The sequence below is a fragment of the Plecotus auritus genome (assembly GCF_963455305.1).
Source record: "Plecotus auritus genome assembly, chromosome: 13".
Classification (NCBI taxonomy): domain Eukaryota; kingdom Metazoa; phylum Chordata; class Mammalia; order Chiroptera; family Vespertilionidae; genus Plecotus; species Plecotus auritus.
This window is the reverse complement of record NC_137779.1, coordinates 14,613,990-14,627,757: the sequence shown is the minus strand read 5'-3', so window position 1 is coordinate 14,627,757 and position 13,768 is coordinate 14,613,990. Positions and strand designations below refer to the sequence as shown.

General features: G+C 55.4%; 2 protein-coding genes across 2 annotated transcripts in view; both read right to left on the bottom strand.

Moving 5' to 3' along the window:
• Window positions 1–13,768, bottom strand: part of LOC308238408 (coiled-coil domain-containing protein 74B-like) — a 508,084-nt gene that overhangs the window by 330,890 nt on the left and 163,426 nt on the right. The window lies entirely within an intron of this gene.
• On the bottom strand, window positions 5,831–10,771 carry LOC308238041 (RIMS-binding protein 3A-like; the record flags this gene model as incomplete). Its single annotated transcript, XM_080649581.1, has 1 exon — window positions 5,831–10,771. The coding sequence occupies one exon, from the start codon at window positions 10,769–10,771 to the stop codon at window positions 5,831–5,833; it is 4,941 nt and encodes a 1,646-aa protein (XP_080505707.1).

The following is a 13,768-nucleotide window of genomic DNA, read 5'->3' as shown; positions in this document are numbered from 1 at the left end:
GCTAAAGTCAATGTCCTGGGGTGTAAGTGATGCCACCATGGCCCCAGGTACCCTCAGTGCCCAGGTTCCTAGAGTCAGCTCCACCTGGAATTACATTTGGTTTTACAAGCTCAGGGTTGGCCCCGTGTGTTCCACCTTGGGGTGGAACCCCTGACTTCCCACACACTTCCACCCAGCCTTCAAATCCGACCTCCATGGGGCTGAGACAGGGAGAAGTGTGATCAAAAGGTGGGATCTGAGCTATTTATTTATTTATTTATTTATTATTTTTAAAAATATATTTTTATTGCTTTCAGAGAGGAAGGGAGAGGGAGAAGTAGAAACATCAATGATGAGAACCATTGATCGCCTGCCTCCTGCACGCCCCACACTGGGGATCGAGACCACAACCCAGGCATGTGCCCCAACCCAGAACCAAACCATGACCTCCTGGTTCATAGGTCCACGCTCAACCACTGAGCCACGCCGGCTGGGCCTGAGCTTTTCATTTATTGTCTCTCATGTTGTGTTCTTGTGAACACATGTCATATAATGACTGATACTGATCAGCTAACCTTACATTTTGAAAAATGCACATTGGCAGAGGTAGAAGGGGATGGATGGGCTGGTCCCAGGGGGGCTCTGCAAGATGGGGGCTCCCACAGCAGGTGGGCCACGGGAAAGGCAAAAAGGAGCCACTTCTGTGGCAGCTACTCCGTGTCCTGGTTTGTGAAACTTGATAACGCATCCAACGTATGGGGAGTGAGAACAGAAAACGATGAGAAAAGCTTGAAAGCCTCTCCTCTGCTGGGGGAGGGCTGGCGAGGTACTGAGACCTGCCCTGACCAGAGGCCCCTGGGCAGCAGCGGGCAGTGCCAGGCCGGGCTCAGTGACCCTCCCTCCAGAACTCTCCAGACTCGTCAGACACTGCCTCTTTTACCACACTCTAGGCTCCTCTGCCCTCTGGCCAGCTGGGCCTTCCATCCCCCTTTCTCCTCCTGGGCAGGCCTGGACAGGCTTGGGGCCTCCAGGTCATCTGGTCAGTCAGGGAGGGGCCCAGTGCAGGCCATGACTAGGCATTCACTCCTTCCCAGCCTGCCCACCTCACTAGACCGGCATGGCCTCCCCTTGGCCCTGATCAGAGCCTTCAGGCTCTTCAAGGCCCTTGGGGGAGGCTGACTGGACCCAGAACCATCTGCTCCTGCCCCAGACTCCCACCATCTGTGCCCTCACCAGCTTTCTTGGTCTTTCTTTGGGTCCTGACCCTGGGCCAAGGGCTCTGCACACAGAATCTGCTCAAAATACCCCCTCCCCGCCACAGATGAGGAAACTGAGGCTCAGGGAGGCCTTCTAATTGTCTACTGGCAGGCTGGGTTCCAGAGCCCAGTTGCTCTACCACTCAGTGGTCCTGTTTTCCTCAGCCCACCTGGCCTTGTGCTTCTTGCTTCACTCAGGAAAACTTCCCATGGCCACAGGGAAACTTGGGTTTGCAGGAGTGGGGCTGCAAGAAAAATGAAAAGGGAGGACTTCCTGTGGATTTGCCAGGCCTGACACTGGTCCTGGATCCTCTGGAAGAATGTCCCTTACAGGTCCGTGTATGTGGGGGGCAGGTTCCCCAGGGTGCTCTGGGGAGAGAACAGAGCTGGGCGGGGCCTGAATCCTAGGCTTGTAGGGTCAGAGACATTTCCAGCTCACCTTGACACTGTGCTCAAGACCTGAGCAGGCAGGTATGGGCCCAGGTGCAGTCCCTAGAGAGCAACCCTCGGTGTACCTAGGCTGCCCCCTAGTGACAGCATGAGGAAGCTCCCGAGGACTTTGAAACCCTTCGGGGTGGTTGACACCTGTCCTCAATCCATTTCTCTCTCTCTTTTTTAAAAAAATATATTTTATTGATTTTTTACAGAGAGAAAGGGAGACGGATAGAGAGCCAGAAACATAGATGGGAGAGAAACATCAATCAGCTGCCTCCTGCACATCCCCTACTGGGGATGTGCCCGCAACCAAGGTACATGCCCTTGACTGGAATCGAACCTGGGACCCTTCAGTCCGCAAACCAACGCTCTATCCACTGAACCAAACCGGTTAGGGCCATTTCTCTCTTCCTGTGCCTCTGCTCCCTGAGTTTTCCCAAATGTGCAATCACTCATTCTCACACGTCTCAGCGTGTTTACTTGTGCTATTCCCACCGCTAGGATGCCCTCCTCCCTACCTGCCCCAGTACCCATGGTCAGAATTAGCAAAGTCTTCCTCTGCTTTGCAGGGTTCATGTCTTATTCTATGCCAGTGGGTGGAGCAGCCCATGCATGGTGTGAACGCCTGGAGCACAGATCAGTGTCTGGGCCCAGCACAGGGGCCACATACAGGGGATGGTCAAAAACTACTTGTTCCTTCGTCCAGCACTTACTTACTTGTTTATATAAGAGAACATTTGTTTGGAAAATAAATGGGCTTAGCGAACAAGTTATAGAGGCAAAGGAAGGGCCCTGGGAGCTTGGGAGCCAAGTCAGCACACGTTTATTGAGGACCTGCTACGTGCTGGGCAGTGAACAAGCCAAAGAAGTCTCTTCCTTTGCGGGGCTCACATTCTGACGAGGGAACGGCTGTGGGGTGGACACAGAAATAGAAAACACGAGGTGTGTGCCCTAACCGGTTTGGCTCAGTGGATGGAGCATTGGCCTGCGGACTCAGGGGTCCCGGGTTCGATTCCGGTCAAGGGCATGTGACTTGCTTGCGGACACATCCCCAGTGGGGAGTGTGCAGGAGGCAGCTGATCGATGTTTCTCTCTTGTGGATGTTTCTGACTCTCTATCCCTCTCCCTTCCTCTCTGTAAAAAATCAATAAAATATATTTTTTTAAAAAAGAAAAAGAAAACATGAGGTGTGGATGAGGACTATGGAGAAAAATAAAGTGGGGTGGGGACTGAATTGAGGGGTGGAGGTGCCACTGTCTAGCCTAGACCTGGACGGTCCTGTTGGGAAAAAAGGAGAGTGATCTTGGCCGATGGTCAGGGAAGGATGCAAAGTTAAAAAGTGATGGAATAATGGGGCTGGCATAATTCATGGTGGGTTGCATTTGTGGTTCACATGGAATTAGTTATTGCATTTCATTTTAAAAGTGTGTGGATTAAAGTTTCTATTCTCTAAACTGCTGTTGCTCTTCCAGTGTGTGGGAATCATATTTGTCTCCACCCCTCAGCCCGGGGCACCAAGATCTCCAGCCCAGAGCTCGGGAGGGCTGGGCTGTCCTCTCCGGCAGGAGCAGCTGTCTCATTGCTCATCATCCTCAGGTTCCATTCTGGGTTGTGAGCTCCCAGGGATCTGACCGTTTGAAACATGTGAAAGCTGAGAAGAGATCCTTGTATACCCATGTTCATAGCAGCACTATTCACAGCAGCCAAAAAAGTCTAAGTAAACCAAGTGTCCACTGATGGGTGAATGGGTAAACATCACTTAGTACACCCATACAAAGGAATATTATTGAGCCTTAAAAAGATATGAAATTCTGGCTGGCCAGCATGGCTCAGTGGTTGAGAGTTGACCTATGAACCAGGAGGTCACGGTTCAAGACCTGGTCAGGGCACATGCCCGGGTTGCGGGCTCGATCCCCAGTGTGCAGAAGGCAGCCGATCGATGATTCTCTCGCATCTTTGATGTTTCTATCTCTCTCACCCTCTCCCTTCTTCTCTGAAATAAATAAAAAATATATTTTAAAAATAAATAAAATTCTGATATGTGCTACAACATGGGTGAAACTTGAGGACATTATGCTACGTGAAATAAACCAAACATAAAAAGACAAATTTACTATACCCAGTCCACTTACATGAGGTCCCTAGAGCAGTCAAATTCATAAAGACAGAAAAGAGGTTAAAAGTTATCAGGGGCTGAGGAGGGGAATGGATTGTTGTGGTGTAATGGGTACAGAGTTTCAGCTTTACAAGATGAAAAGAATTCCAGAGATTGCTTGCACAACCATGTAAAGTACTGAGTTGCACACAAAAATGGTTCAGATGGTAAATTTTATGTTATGTGTATTTTATCACAATTTAAAAAAGTGTGAGCTGGTCTGGGTTGCCCCCCTAGGCTTTTTGAGCCTACTTCTTCACTGAAAAAAAAAAAATGGGTGGTTGTAAACCTGAGGGAATGACCATGGCCCTCAGTGGATGGGGCAAAGGGTTTCCTCCCCAGGCCCAGCCCCACAGCCTTCTGCTCATGAGGGTAAGTGCGTGTGTGCACATCACAGCTGCCTCGTTGGTTCCTGAGCTCTTTGAGGATAAGGCAGCAGTAAGTGGGTCAGGCTGAGACAGCCCCTGGGCCTGCCTCTTACCTGTTCGCACCTTCAGCCCAGGAACAGCATGGTGGGACCTTCTGAACCCAATTCACCAACTCCCCGAAGAACCTGCCCGTGGCTCCAAACCTCCTGCCCAGGGATGCTTCCAGTAATTTCCTCCTGCACTGCGGAAGGCAGTGCCCTTCCTCTGACAGCATAGTTGGACTTAGGGGAACAAAGGGACATCGGGACAGAAGCAGAGGATGCAGACCACCCCTCGTCTCTAGTCTCCTTGAGGGGGAGCCCCAGAAGACCACGGGAGGAAGCGGTTCTGGAACTGTGGGACCTGAGGGGAACCCCTGAGCCTCAGCAGCTCTTTGTAAAAGGGAGTAAATGTGGACATGCTCTCTCAGGGAGGCTCCCAGGGAAGCAGCTGGAAGACTCTGACCCCTCCCTCCACAAAGGCTCACACTGCCCCTGGGCAGGGATGCCCATGAGAAAGGCGGGCTGTGCTAAACTTTGGGGGCCTTGCTTCTTAGCCCTGGCTCTTGGCTGGCTCCCTTGGCGACCCTGCCAGCAAGCAGACCCTGAGCTGTCCTCTCTGCAGACAAGGGAGTGCCCTCCCTTGCCCCCAGCTGGGAAACCATGTGTGCAGCCCTTTTGGGGCCCCTGGACAGAACAGAGGGAGGAGAAGCAGTTTGTGTTCCCTTGGTTGTGCTTTCACTTCTATTTTTTTTAAATATATTTTTTATTGATTTCAGAGAGGAAGAGAGAGGGAGAGAGAGAGAGAGAAACATCAATGATGAGAGAGAATCATTGATTGGTTGCCTCCTGCATGCCCCACACTGGGGATCAAGCCCATAACCCAGGCACGTGCCCCTGACCGGGAATCAAACCATGACCTCCTGGTTCATAGGTCGACGCTCAACCACTGAGCCATGCCAGCCGGGCTTCCTTTCTCTTCTAAATTATCCTTTTTCGGCCCTGGCCCCATAGCTCAGTTGGTTAGAGTGTCGCCCTGATATGCCAAGAGTGAGGGTTCAATCAACCAATGAATGCATGAATAAGTGGAGCAACAAATCGATGTTTCTCTCTCTCCCTTCCTCTCTCTTTGAAATCAATAAATAAGAATACAATAAAATATTCTTTTTATTTTTTTTTCTATTTTAATGCGGGGTTGAACATAAGACAGAAAAATAACATTCTGGTCACTTTTTTTAAGAGGCAAGCTTTCCTTGAGACTTTCATACATAACCGTGGATGGATAACGTTCACCTCTTAAAGAAATCGCTGAATCAACACAGAAAGGCACTTCTCCAAATCCTGTCGTAGTTACTGACAACTCCAAACCAGCCTGTCACACTCTAGGGGCTGCTTGTCCTGTTCCCTTTTGGGAACGTCTGAGTTCAGACTGAAGCCCTGCTGCTCTGAGAGGCTGGGGGAGGCAGAAGGCTGCCATCGGTTTTACACGGTGGTGCTCTTGGAGGAGAGGAGGGGTGCTGGTGAAAGGGCCTGTGTGCTTGCTTCTCCTCTGGCGGGGCGTGGGCGGCCAGAGGCCACTACCCCCTCGGATAGCCTTGCTCACTCATCATGGAGGGACATGTAATCCAGCAGGTGGGCTGGGACAAGACCTCTGCGGCCGCCTGACTCCCCATAATAGAATCCCCTGTCATCCACAGGCCCGTAGACTGTGACTAGGTCCCCAGCCTTCAGTGACAGCTTGCCCTTCACCTGGCCCCCTGCCCACCCGTCCTTGGGGTCATAGTCCAGAGCTGCCATCATGGTCATTCGAGTGCACAGTGGAGGCCTCCTGGGGTTCCCTTGGGGCAGGGGAAAGGAGTCCTGGGGGATGGGGAGCCCCCCAATTTCATCTAGGTGGGCCACAGAGGGCAGGTGCGCTTGTACTGGCAAATGCCACCTCCTATCAGTCCTCTCCATACCTTCCTCCACCTCAGCCACCAGATGCCCAGGGATGTTGCCCACTTGACCGTTGCATTCCCCACGGTAGAAGCCTTGGGAGTCCTGAGAGCCCCACACTCTGAGCAACTGCCCTTTCTGGAAGGCCAGCTCCTCCACTGTAGCCTCGGGGTTGGCAGACATCACCAGGGGCTCATAATCAAAGAGCGCCACAAAGACCCTGACCGAGGTGTCCCGGCCCGCCTCCAGCAGTGCGGGGCCTCCCCCAGACATCGTAATGACTTTGCTGGACGAAGCTGGACAGAGTGCAGAGCTGGGCTCGTGGAGCTGGCTCTCTCTCTTGCCCCGCAGAGCCTGGCCTCGCCTACTCTGCGTCCTAAGCTCCCTTCTCTGCTCTTGCCTCTCTGTGGCCCATGGGCCAAAGCACCCTGCCTCCTCCTCCACCTGCAAAACGTCATGGCAGTCAGACACATATCGTGGACGGGTGCCTATCTGGGGAGGTGTGAACACTTGGGCGTCTTGCTTCTGCCCAAGGCCCTTCTCAAGGGCAGCCTTTTCCTGACAGGCTTCTTTCCTGGGCGCACGCTCGGGAGACAGATGGAGGACTCCCAGAGCAGGGCTTTGGCTGGTGTCCATGTGCCAGTCACGGTCTTTTCCCCCCTGAGACTGGCCACTGTGCAGAGGTGGCCTGTGGTTCTGAGGACTCTTCCGAAAGAGTAGGTCTTTTCTGCAGACCTCCCAGGCCTCTGCAGGCCCCTGGGTTTGGCTGCCCGCCCCTGCACTTGGACATTCTCCTTCTGAACTCAGGTTGGGCATTGGGGAGTGCTTCCTCAGGGGTTCTTCAGGGAATGCTTCTAGGGACTCCCCACAGCTTCTGGGGATGTGGGAACTAGCCTTGGCACTCAGTGGAGCCAGCGCCAACCTCTGCGGGCAGACGGGGCAGGTGATTCTGCACGGGGACTGGTCGCCACGGGTGTAAGTAAAGGGAGAGGTCTCTGGTAATCTGTTACAGTTCAAACAGTCCTGAGGAATCTGAGCCGGCACCGAATCCAGTGACTCGCCACAAAGCGAAATGGTTCTCACCGAGACCTTCTGGCACATCAGGGGCAGCTGGAGCTGGGACAGTTCCAACAGGGTGCTGCCAGCGGTGGCATCAGTGACCTCTGCAACCTTGAGCCCATCAGCATACACGGCATAGCCAGTGACCCGGACTCCATTGGAGAACCCGGCCAAGTCAATAGTTACTGGGAGCCAGCTGACCACCAGGAGGCCTGGTAAGGTGTGACGCTCTACCAGCACGTCCAGTGGAGGGTCAGGGGGTCCTGCCAAGGGCGTGTCAAAGGTGAGAGTGGAGGACATGGTTTCCCAGCGCACCTGCATGGAGTCCCATGGCAGCTGCACCTCCACCTGCACCTGGTACCGTGTGCTGGGATGCAGGTTGTGGAAGGTATAGCTGCTCACACCTGCTGGGGTCAGGGCATGCTTCTGGTCATTGAGATACACCACGTGTGGCCGGCGGCTGCTGCTGTAGACCCAGATGATCTTGGCCGACGTGGCCGCAACATTCTGCAGGCGTAGTTGTTTGGGGGCTACACAAGGGACCCCTTTGGGCCCTAGAAGGGATCTGGAGAATCCCTGCTCCTCCACACTCTGCAGTGAGCCCAGCCAGCCATCTTCTGTCTTGGCATCTGAAATCTCTATTGCCACTTCTCTCTTGGAGGCCGCCCTCACCATCTGACACGTCTCCCTGTCCACAGCTCCCTGAGCTTCCCCAGGCAATAAGCTGTGACTAATGTCTTCCTTTGAAGCTTTGCCCTGTCCAGCTGGGAGCTGAGTGGGGCCAGGGTCAGAGGACTCTGGGGGCAGGCAGCTAAGGATGTCGTTGTCTGGAATCTGCACCACCAGGTTGGAGGGCACCAGGCCCCGCCGGCCATCCTCAAGCTCCCCTTCATAGAAGCCATCTTCATCCATCTCACCAAAGATATATACATAATCACCAGCCTTGAGGGGCAGCTCACTCTCAGGGTGCTCATTGGGTCCCTCAAATGGGTTGTAGCTATATCGAACCAGGAAGATTTTGAGCTTGGGGGCAGCAGGGGCTTCTGAGTCCCCCACTTCCAGGGTCAAGGATGCACTGTCAGGATCCAGGTCCTCCACCTCACTGGCTGTGTCCATGTCCAGAGTAAGACAAGATGGCACGGTGGCCCACATAGATTCCACCTCAGAGGAGGAGTTTGACTGGGAGCTGGTTTTCTTGGCCTGGGGTCTGCAGTCCAGAGGCTGGCTGGCTGGGACTCTGTCTGGCACTTGAGGGGTACTGGCTGGCTCCCCGAGGGCAACTGGGCTCTCTAGCAGAGAGGTGTCCTCCTCCTGTTTGTCTCTGCTGGACTGTGGAGATGCCTGGTCTTCAGGCCCTGGCTGGAACCTGGTCCTTCTGCTCTTCCTGCCTTGGGAATCCGGGGATTGGGAGGTCTCCGAGGTTTCCTGGGGATGGTGACCAGGCTGACACTGCAGCACCCGCATTTCCTCCTGGGCAGCCTCGAGATCACGCAATGCCTTCTGCAGGTCACGCTGCAGCTGTTGCTGCTTGTCCTGCTCGCGCGCCGCCTGCTGCAGCAGCTGCTCTACCAGCAAGCCCGTGGCGTCGCGCTCCTGGCACGCGCGGCTCAGCTGCTCGCGCACGTCGTTATTCTCGGCTGCCAGCTTCCGCGTCCAGTCGGCTAGTGCCTGCAGCCGCGCGTTCTCCTTGGCCAGCCAGGCGCCCTCGCAAAGCGCGGTCTGCAGCTGTGCCTCCGCCTCCTCGCCGCGCCGCTGAGCCGCCGCCGCCTGGGCCCCCAGCTCCTGGCACTCTTGCCTCCGCGCGGACAGCTCGCGCTCCAACGCCTGCACCTGGCACCGCGCCTCCTCGCAGGGTGCGCTCTGGCCGCTCGGCTCCGCCCCAGCGCTGCGGGTGGCCTTCTGCAGCGTCAGCTGCCTCTGCAGGCGCAGCACCTCGCGCTGGGACTCACGCTGTAGCCGGTCCAAGTCGCTGACTTTGAGCCACTGGGCGCTGGCCGCGCCCCCATTAGGGTGCGGGGCGCTGCCAAGGCCCGAAGCGACATGCGCCTGCAGCAAGTGACACTCGTGCTGCAGCTCTTCTATCTGCTTGTCCTTAGCCAGCAGCGCGCTCGCCTGCTCCGACAAGTCTTGGGCGCGCTGGCGGGCGAAGGCTTGGCACAGCTCCAGGCCCACGCGGCTCTCCCCAGGCACTGGCGCGCTCAGAGTCCGCAGGTTGGTTTCTTGCAGTTTTCGGGCTCGATCCTCTAGGCGGCGGGCCAGGCCTGTTAGCTCTGCGTGCTTCACCTTGAGCCGCTTCACCTTTTCGACCTCCTGGTCTGGGAAACCTGCGCGCCGCAGTTCTATGTTCTCTTCCAGCAGGTCAGAGCAGCGGCGCGCCAGCACCTGCAACGCCTCGGACAGTTCCGAGTTCTGCTTCTGAAGCTCTTGGTAATCCAGGCTCAGCGGCGAAAGGGCCAGGGCCTCGCAGGGCTGGCTCCTGGAGTCTTCTCCTGTCCGGTCGCTAGGACCCCTGTGCTGCGATTGTGGTAGTGGTGGTGGCAGCGGCTGCGGCGGCGGCGGGGGACTCAGGAAGCCCAGGATGAAAGTGTCTGCCGAGGAAGCCCGCTCCTCGGATCCGGGGGCCTTGGGACGACTCAGAATGCTGTCGAGCGAGTGGGAACGCGCTGGTGCCAAGGAATCGAGGGAGCCGGAGCGCGTGGGGAGCAGGCTGTCATAGGAGTTAGAGCACGCTGCGGGCACCACTTCGAGGGAGCGGGAGCGCACGCGCACGCTGGCGCTCAGGCCATCAAGGGATTCGAGTTGGACTTTGGGGGACTTTGGGGGACGGTGAGAGTCGCTGGCTGTCTCGGGGTGAGGCTCTTCCGAAGAATGCACAGCCTGGGGATCTGGGGTGCCGGTCAAAACCGGGTGCCAGCGGAAGTGCTCCAGGACGTACTTGAGGAAAAGCTGTCGCTCCACGTCGAGCGCCGCCTGCAGGTGGCGGATGCGCGAGGCCTGCTCGCCATCGGTCTCCCAGCGAAGTTGCGCCAGCACTTCCTGCAGGCGACAGCGACACTGCGCGGCGGCGACTTTGGGCGCCCCCGCGCGGCCACAGTAGCCGCGGTTCACCAGCTCCGCGGCCAGCTGGCGCTGCAGCTCCCGCGCCTGGCGAACAACGCCGTCGCGCTCGCGGTGCAGCAGCTGCTGCAACTGCCGCATCTCGGCCTCCTTCCAACGCAGCAGCTGCCGGATCTCGGCCTCGCGCTCCCTCAGCACCTTCTCCTGCAGCTGCCGCAGCTCCCGACAGCGCTGTGCCTCCCACTTGGAGCGCAGATGGTCAACCAGCTGCTGCCGCTCCCGCTCCTCTGCCTCCCGCAGCTGGCGCGCCTGGGCCGCGAAGCGCCGCCGCTCCGCCCTCCCGCGCGCTCGCTCCTCCTCCAGCTCGGCCCGCAGCTTCTCCAGCTCCCGCTTCTGCTCCTCCAGCACCGCTGCCGTTGGTCCCGGACTAGCCAGCTTCTTGGGTGTCGCGCGGCTGCCACTGGAAGGGTTAGGCGAGTCCTTGGTCATGGTGGCTGCTGTCCGGCCAGGTGCCTGACGTCTCCTGGCCCAGGCCTCCCGTCGCCAACGGCTGCCGCCCCCGCCGGCCAACCGCCCCGCGCGCCCCTTCCGGCGTCCCCGGGGGTCTCCGCGCGCCCCTTCCGCCTCTGGGCGTGTTCTCTGACCCTCCCCTCCCCCCGCTGTGCGTGCACAAGCTGCCTAGGCCGGGGATGGGCTCTCGACACTCCTAATCAACCCACCCCATGTCCTTCCCAGGATGTCCCAGGGGTCTCTCTGGCTCCAGGCTTTCCCTGTCCTTGGCACCCTGTCCCGTAGGACTGACTCGGACACTCTCCCAGGCACTGTACCATCCCTTTCAGGCTGCTCTGCTGGGCCTAGTGAAAAAGGCTCCGTGTGTGGGTCAAAATCACAGAGGGTGTGAGCCGACACCACCTGGCCCTGCCATGGATTAGGTGGCTGAAAACCTGCAACAGGGTATGCCCAAACTTGGGGGTGGATCCTGGGCCCCCAGCTAGGGGAGGGTGCATCTGGTGCCTGCACCCTGACTGTGCCTACCCTTTCAAGGCCCCCTGTGGTGCTAAGCACTTGCATACATTATCTATTTAAACCTCCTATGCTTACAGATGGGAACTTTTTCTTAAACCCCTTTAATACAAAATATTTCTTTTCTTTTTTAAAATCCTCACCTGAGGATATTTTTTTCCATTGACTTCTAGAGAGAGTGGAAGGAAAGGAGGAGGGGGAGAGAGAGAGAAACATCCATGTGGTGAGAGAGACGCTTGGATTGGTTGCCTCCTGCAGGCAATCCCTACCAGGGCTGGGGAACCTGCCAAGGTACATGCCCTTGACCAGAATCGAACATGCAACCCTTCGGTCCAAAGGCTGATGCTCTGATCATTGAGCAACCGGCCAAGGCAGGTGGGAACTTTTAAGCCCTGGGCATGGTGCCAGGTGAGACAGGAGAAGGCTTCTTCAAGGACCCAAGTCCTGACCTGCAAAATTCTGCTTCTAGAGTCCATGGGCACTCTAACTCTACCCACCCATTCTCAGGGTTGCAGCTTTGAGGGCCCCTCCCCAGTCTTGCTCCCAGTGGGAGTCACATTCTGCATCTGCAGAAGAAGGAGGGCCAAGTAGAACCAAGATGTTATGCTGGCCAGTTCAAGAGGCAGGGTGGGAAGTGAGAGAATGAGGCTGCATGGGGGCCAGTCTGCCCTTTGGGTGGCCCAGGAGTGCCTGGGGCTGCCTGCTTCTAGAAAAGGTAAAGCCAGGAGCCCCTCTAGGCCCATCTGGGTCCCCACACCACCTCCCTGGAAACAGCCAGACCAGAGAACTTTCCATGGTTCTTCAAGGGTAGTGTGATTAGCTGGTTAAGGCTGGAGGACCCCTGGAGTCAAACAGTTCTTCAGCTTTTTGTGCCACTTTCATGTCCTCATCTATAAAATGGGGCAATAATGCAGCAACTTTCTGGGCTGTGTGACTTCCCAGAGTTCCCTGACCTCTCTGAGCATCCATTTCCTCTGATTGTCAGGCTTCAATGAGGTGAGAGCACAAAGTGCACAGAACAGAGCAAAGCTCTGGTTAGCAACTCACTAGTTTTCATCCACATCCCTTTTTGGCAGGTAAAGCAACCGAGAACTGCAAGGCAGGGGTCTGGCTGAGACTGGGCAGGGCTGCCATGGTGGAAGCAGAGCAGGTACTCTCTGTGCTCCCTGGACTCACTCGGATGCCTCAGGGCAGGTGGGAAGCTCAGGGACGGCCACTTTTTTTTTTTTTTTTAATGATTCCATTATTTATTTATTTTGTAATTTTTTAAAAAATATTTTATTGATTTTTTACAGAGAGGAAGGGAGAGGGATAGAGAGTTAGAAACATCGATGAGAGAGAAACATTGATCAGCTGCCTCCTGCACACCCCCCACTGGGTATGTGCCAGCAACCAAGGTACATGCCCTTGACCGGAACCGAACCCGGGACCCTTCAGTCCGCAGGCCGACGCTCTGTCCACTGAGCCAAACCGGTTAGGGCTATTTTGTAATTTTTTTTATTGTTTAAAGTATTACAAATAGTAGTACATATGTCTCCTTTTTTTTCCCCATTGACCTTGCCCTGGCTTCCCCTACCCCCCGGCACATGCCCTCACCACCCCCGCCAGTGTCTTGTGTCCATTGGTTATGCTTATATGCATGCATACAAGTCCTTCGGTTGATCTCTTACCCACCCCCCCAACACTCCCCTGCCTTCCCGCTGTAGTTTGACAGTCTGTTCCATGCTTCTCTGCCTCTGTATCTATCTTTTTGTTCATCAGGTTATAATGTTCTTTATTATCCATAAATGAGTGAGATCATGTGGTATTTTCTTTCTCTGCCTGGCTTATTTCACTTAGCATAATGCTCTCCAGGTCCATCCATGCTGCTGCAAATGGTAAGAATTCCTTCTTTTTTAAATTTTTTAAAATATATTTTATTGCTTTTTTACAGAGAGAAAGGGAGAGGGAGAGAGAGAGTTAGAAACATTGATGAGAGAGAAACATTGATCAGCTGCCTCCTACACACCTCCTACTGGGGACGTGCCCGCAACTAAGGTACATGCCCGTGACCGGAATCGAACCTGGGACCTTTCAGTCCGCAGGCCGACGCTCTATCCACTGAGCCAAAGCAGTTAGGGCAAGAATTCCCTCTTTTTTATAGCAGCGTAGTATTCCATTGTGTATGTACCATAGTTTTCTAATCCACTCATCTGCTGATGGGCATTTAGGCTATTTCCAAATCTTAGCTATGGTGAATTGTGCTGCTATGAGCATAGGGGTGCATACATCCTTTCTGATTGGTGTTTCTGTTTTCTTGGGATATATTCCTAGAAGTGGTATCACTGGGTCGAATAGGGACTGCCACTTTTTGCCTGAGGAACCTTGGCTGGTTACTTCACCTCTTCCAGCTCCCACACAACGTGTGGATGCACCAGCCTTCCAGAGTTGGAGGGACACCAGGGCTCTCTCAGCTGAGGGCTA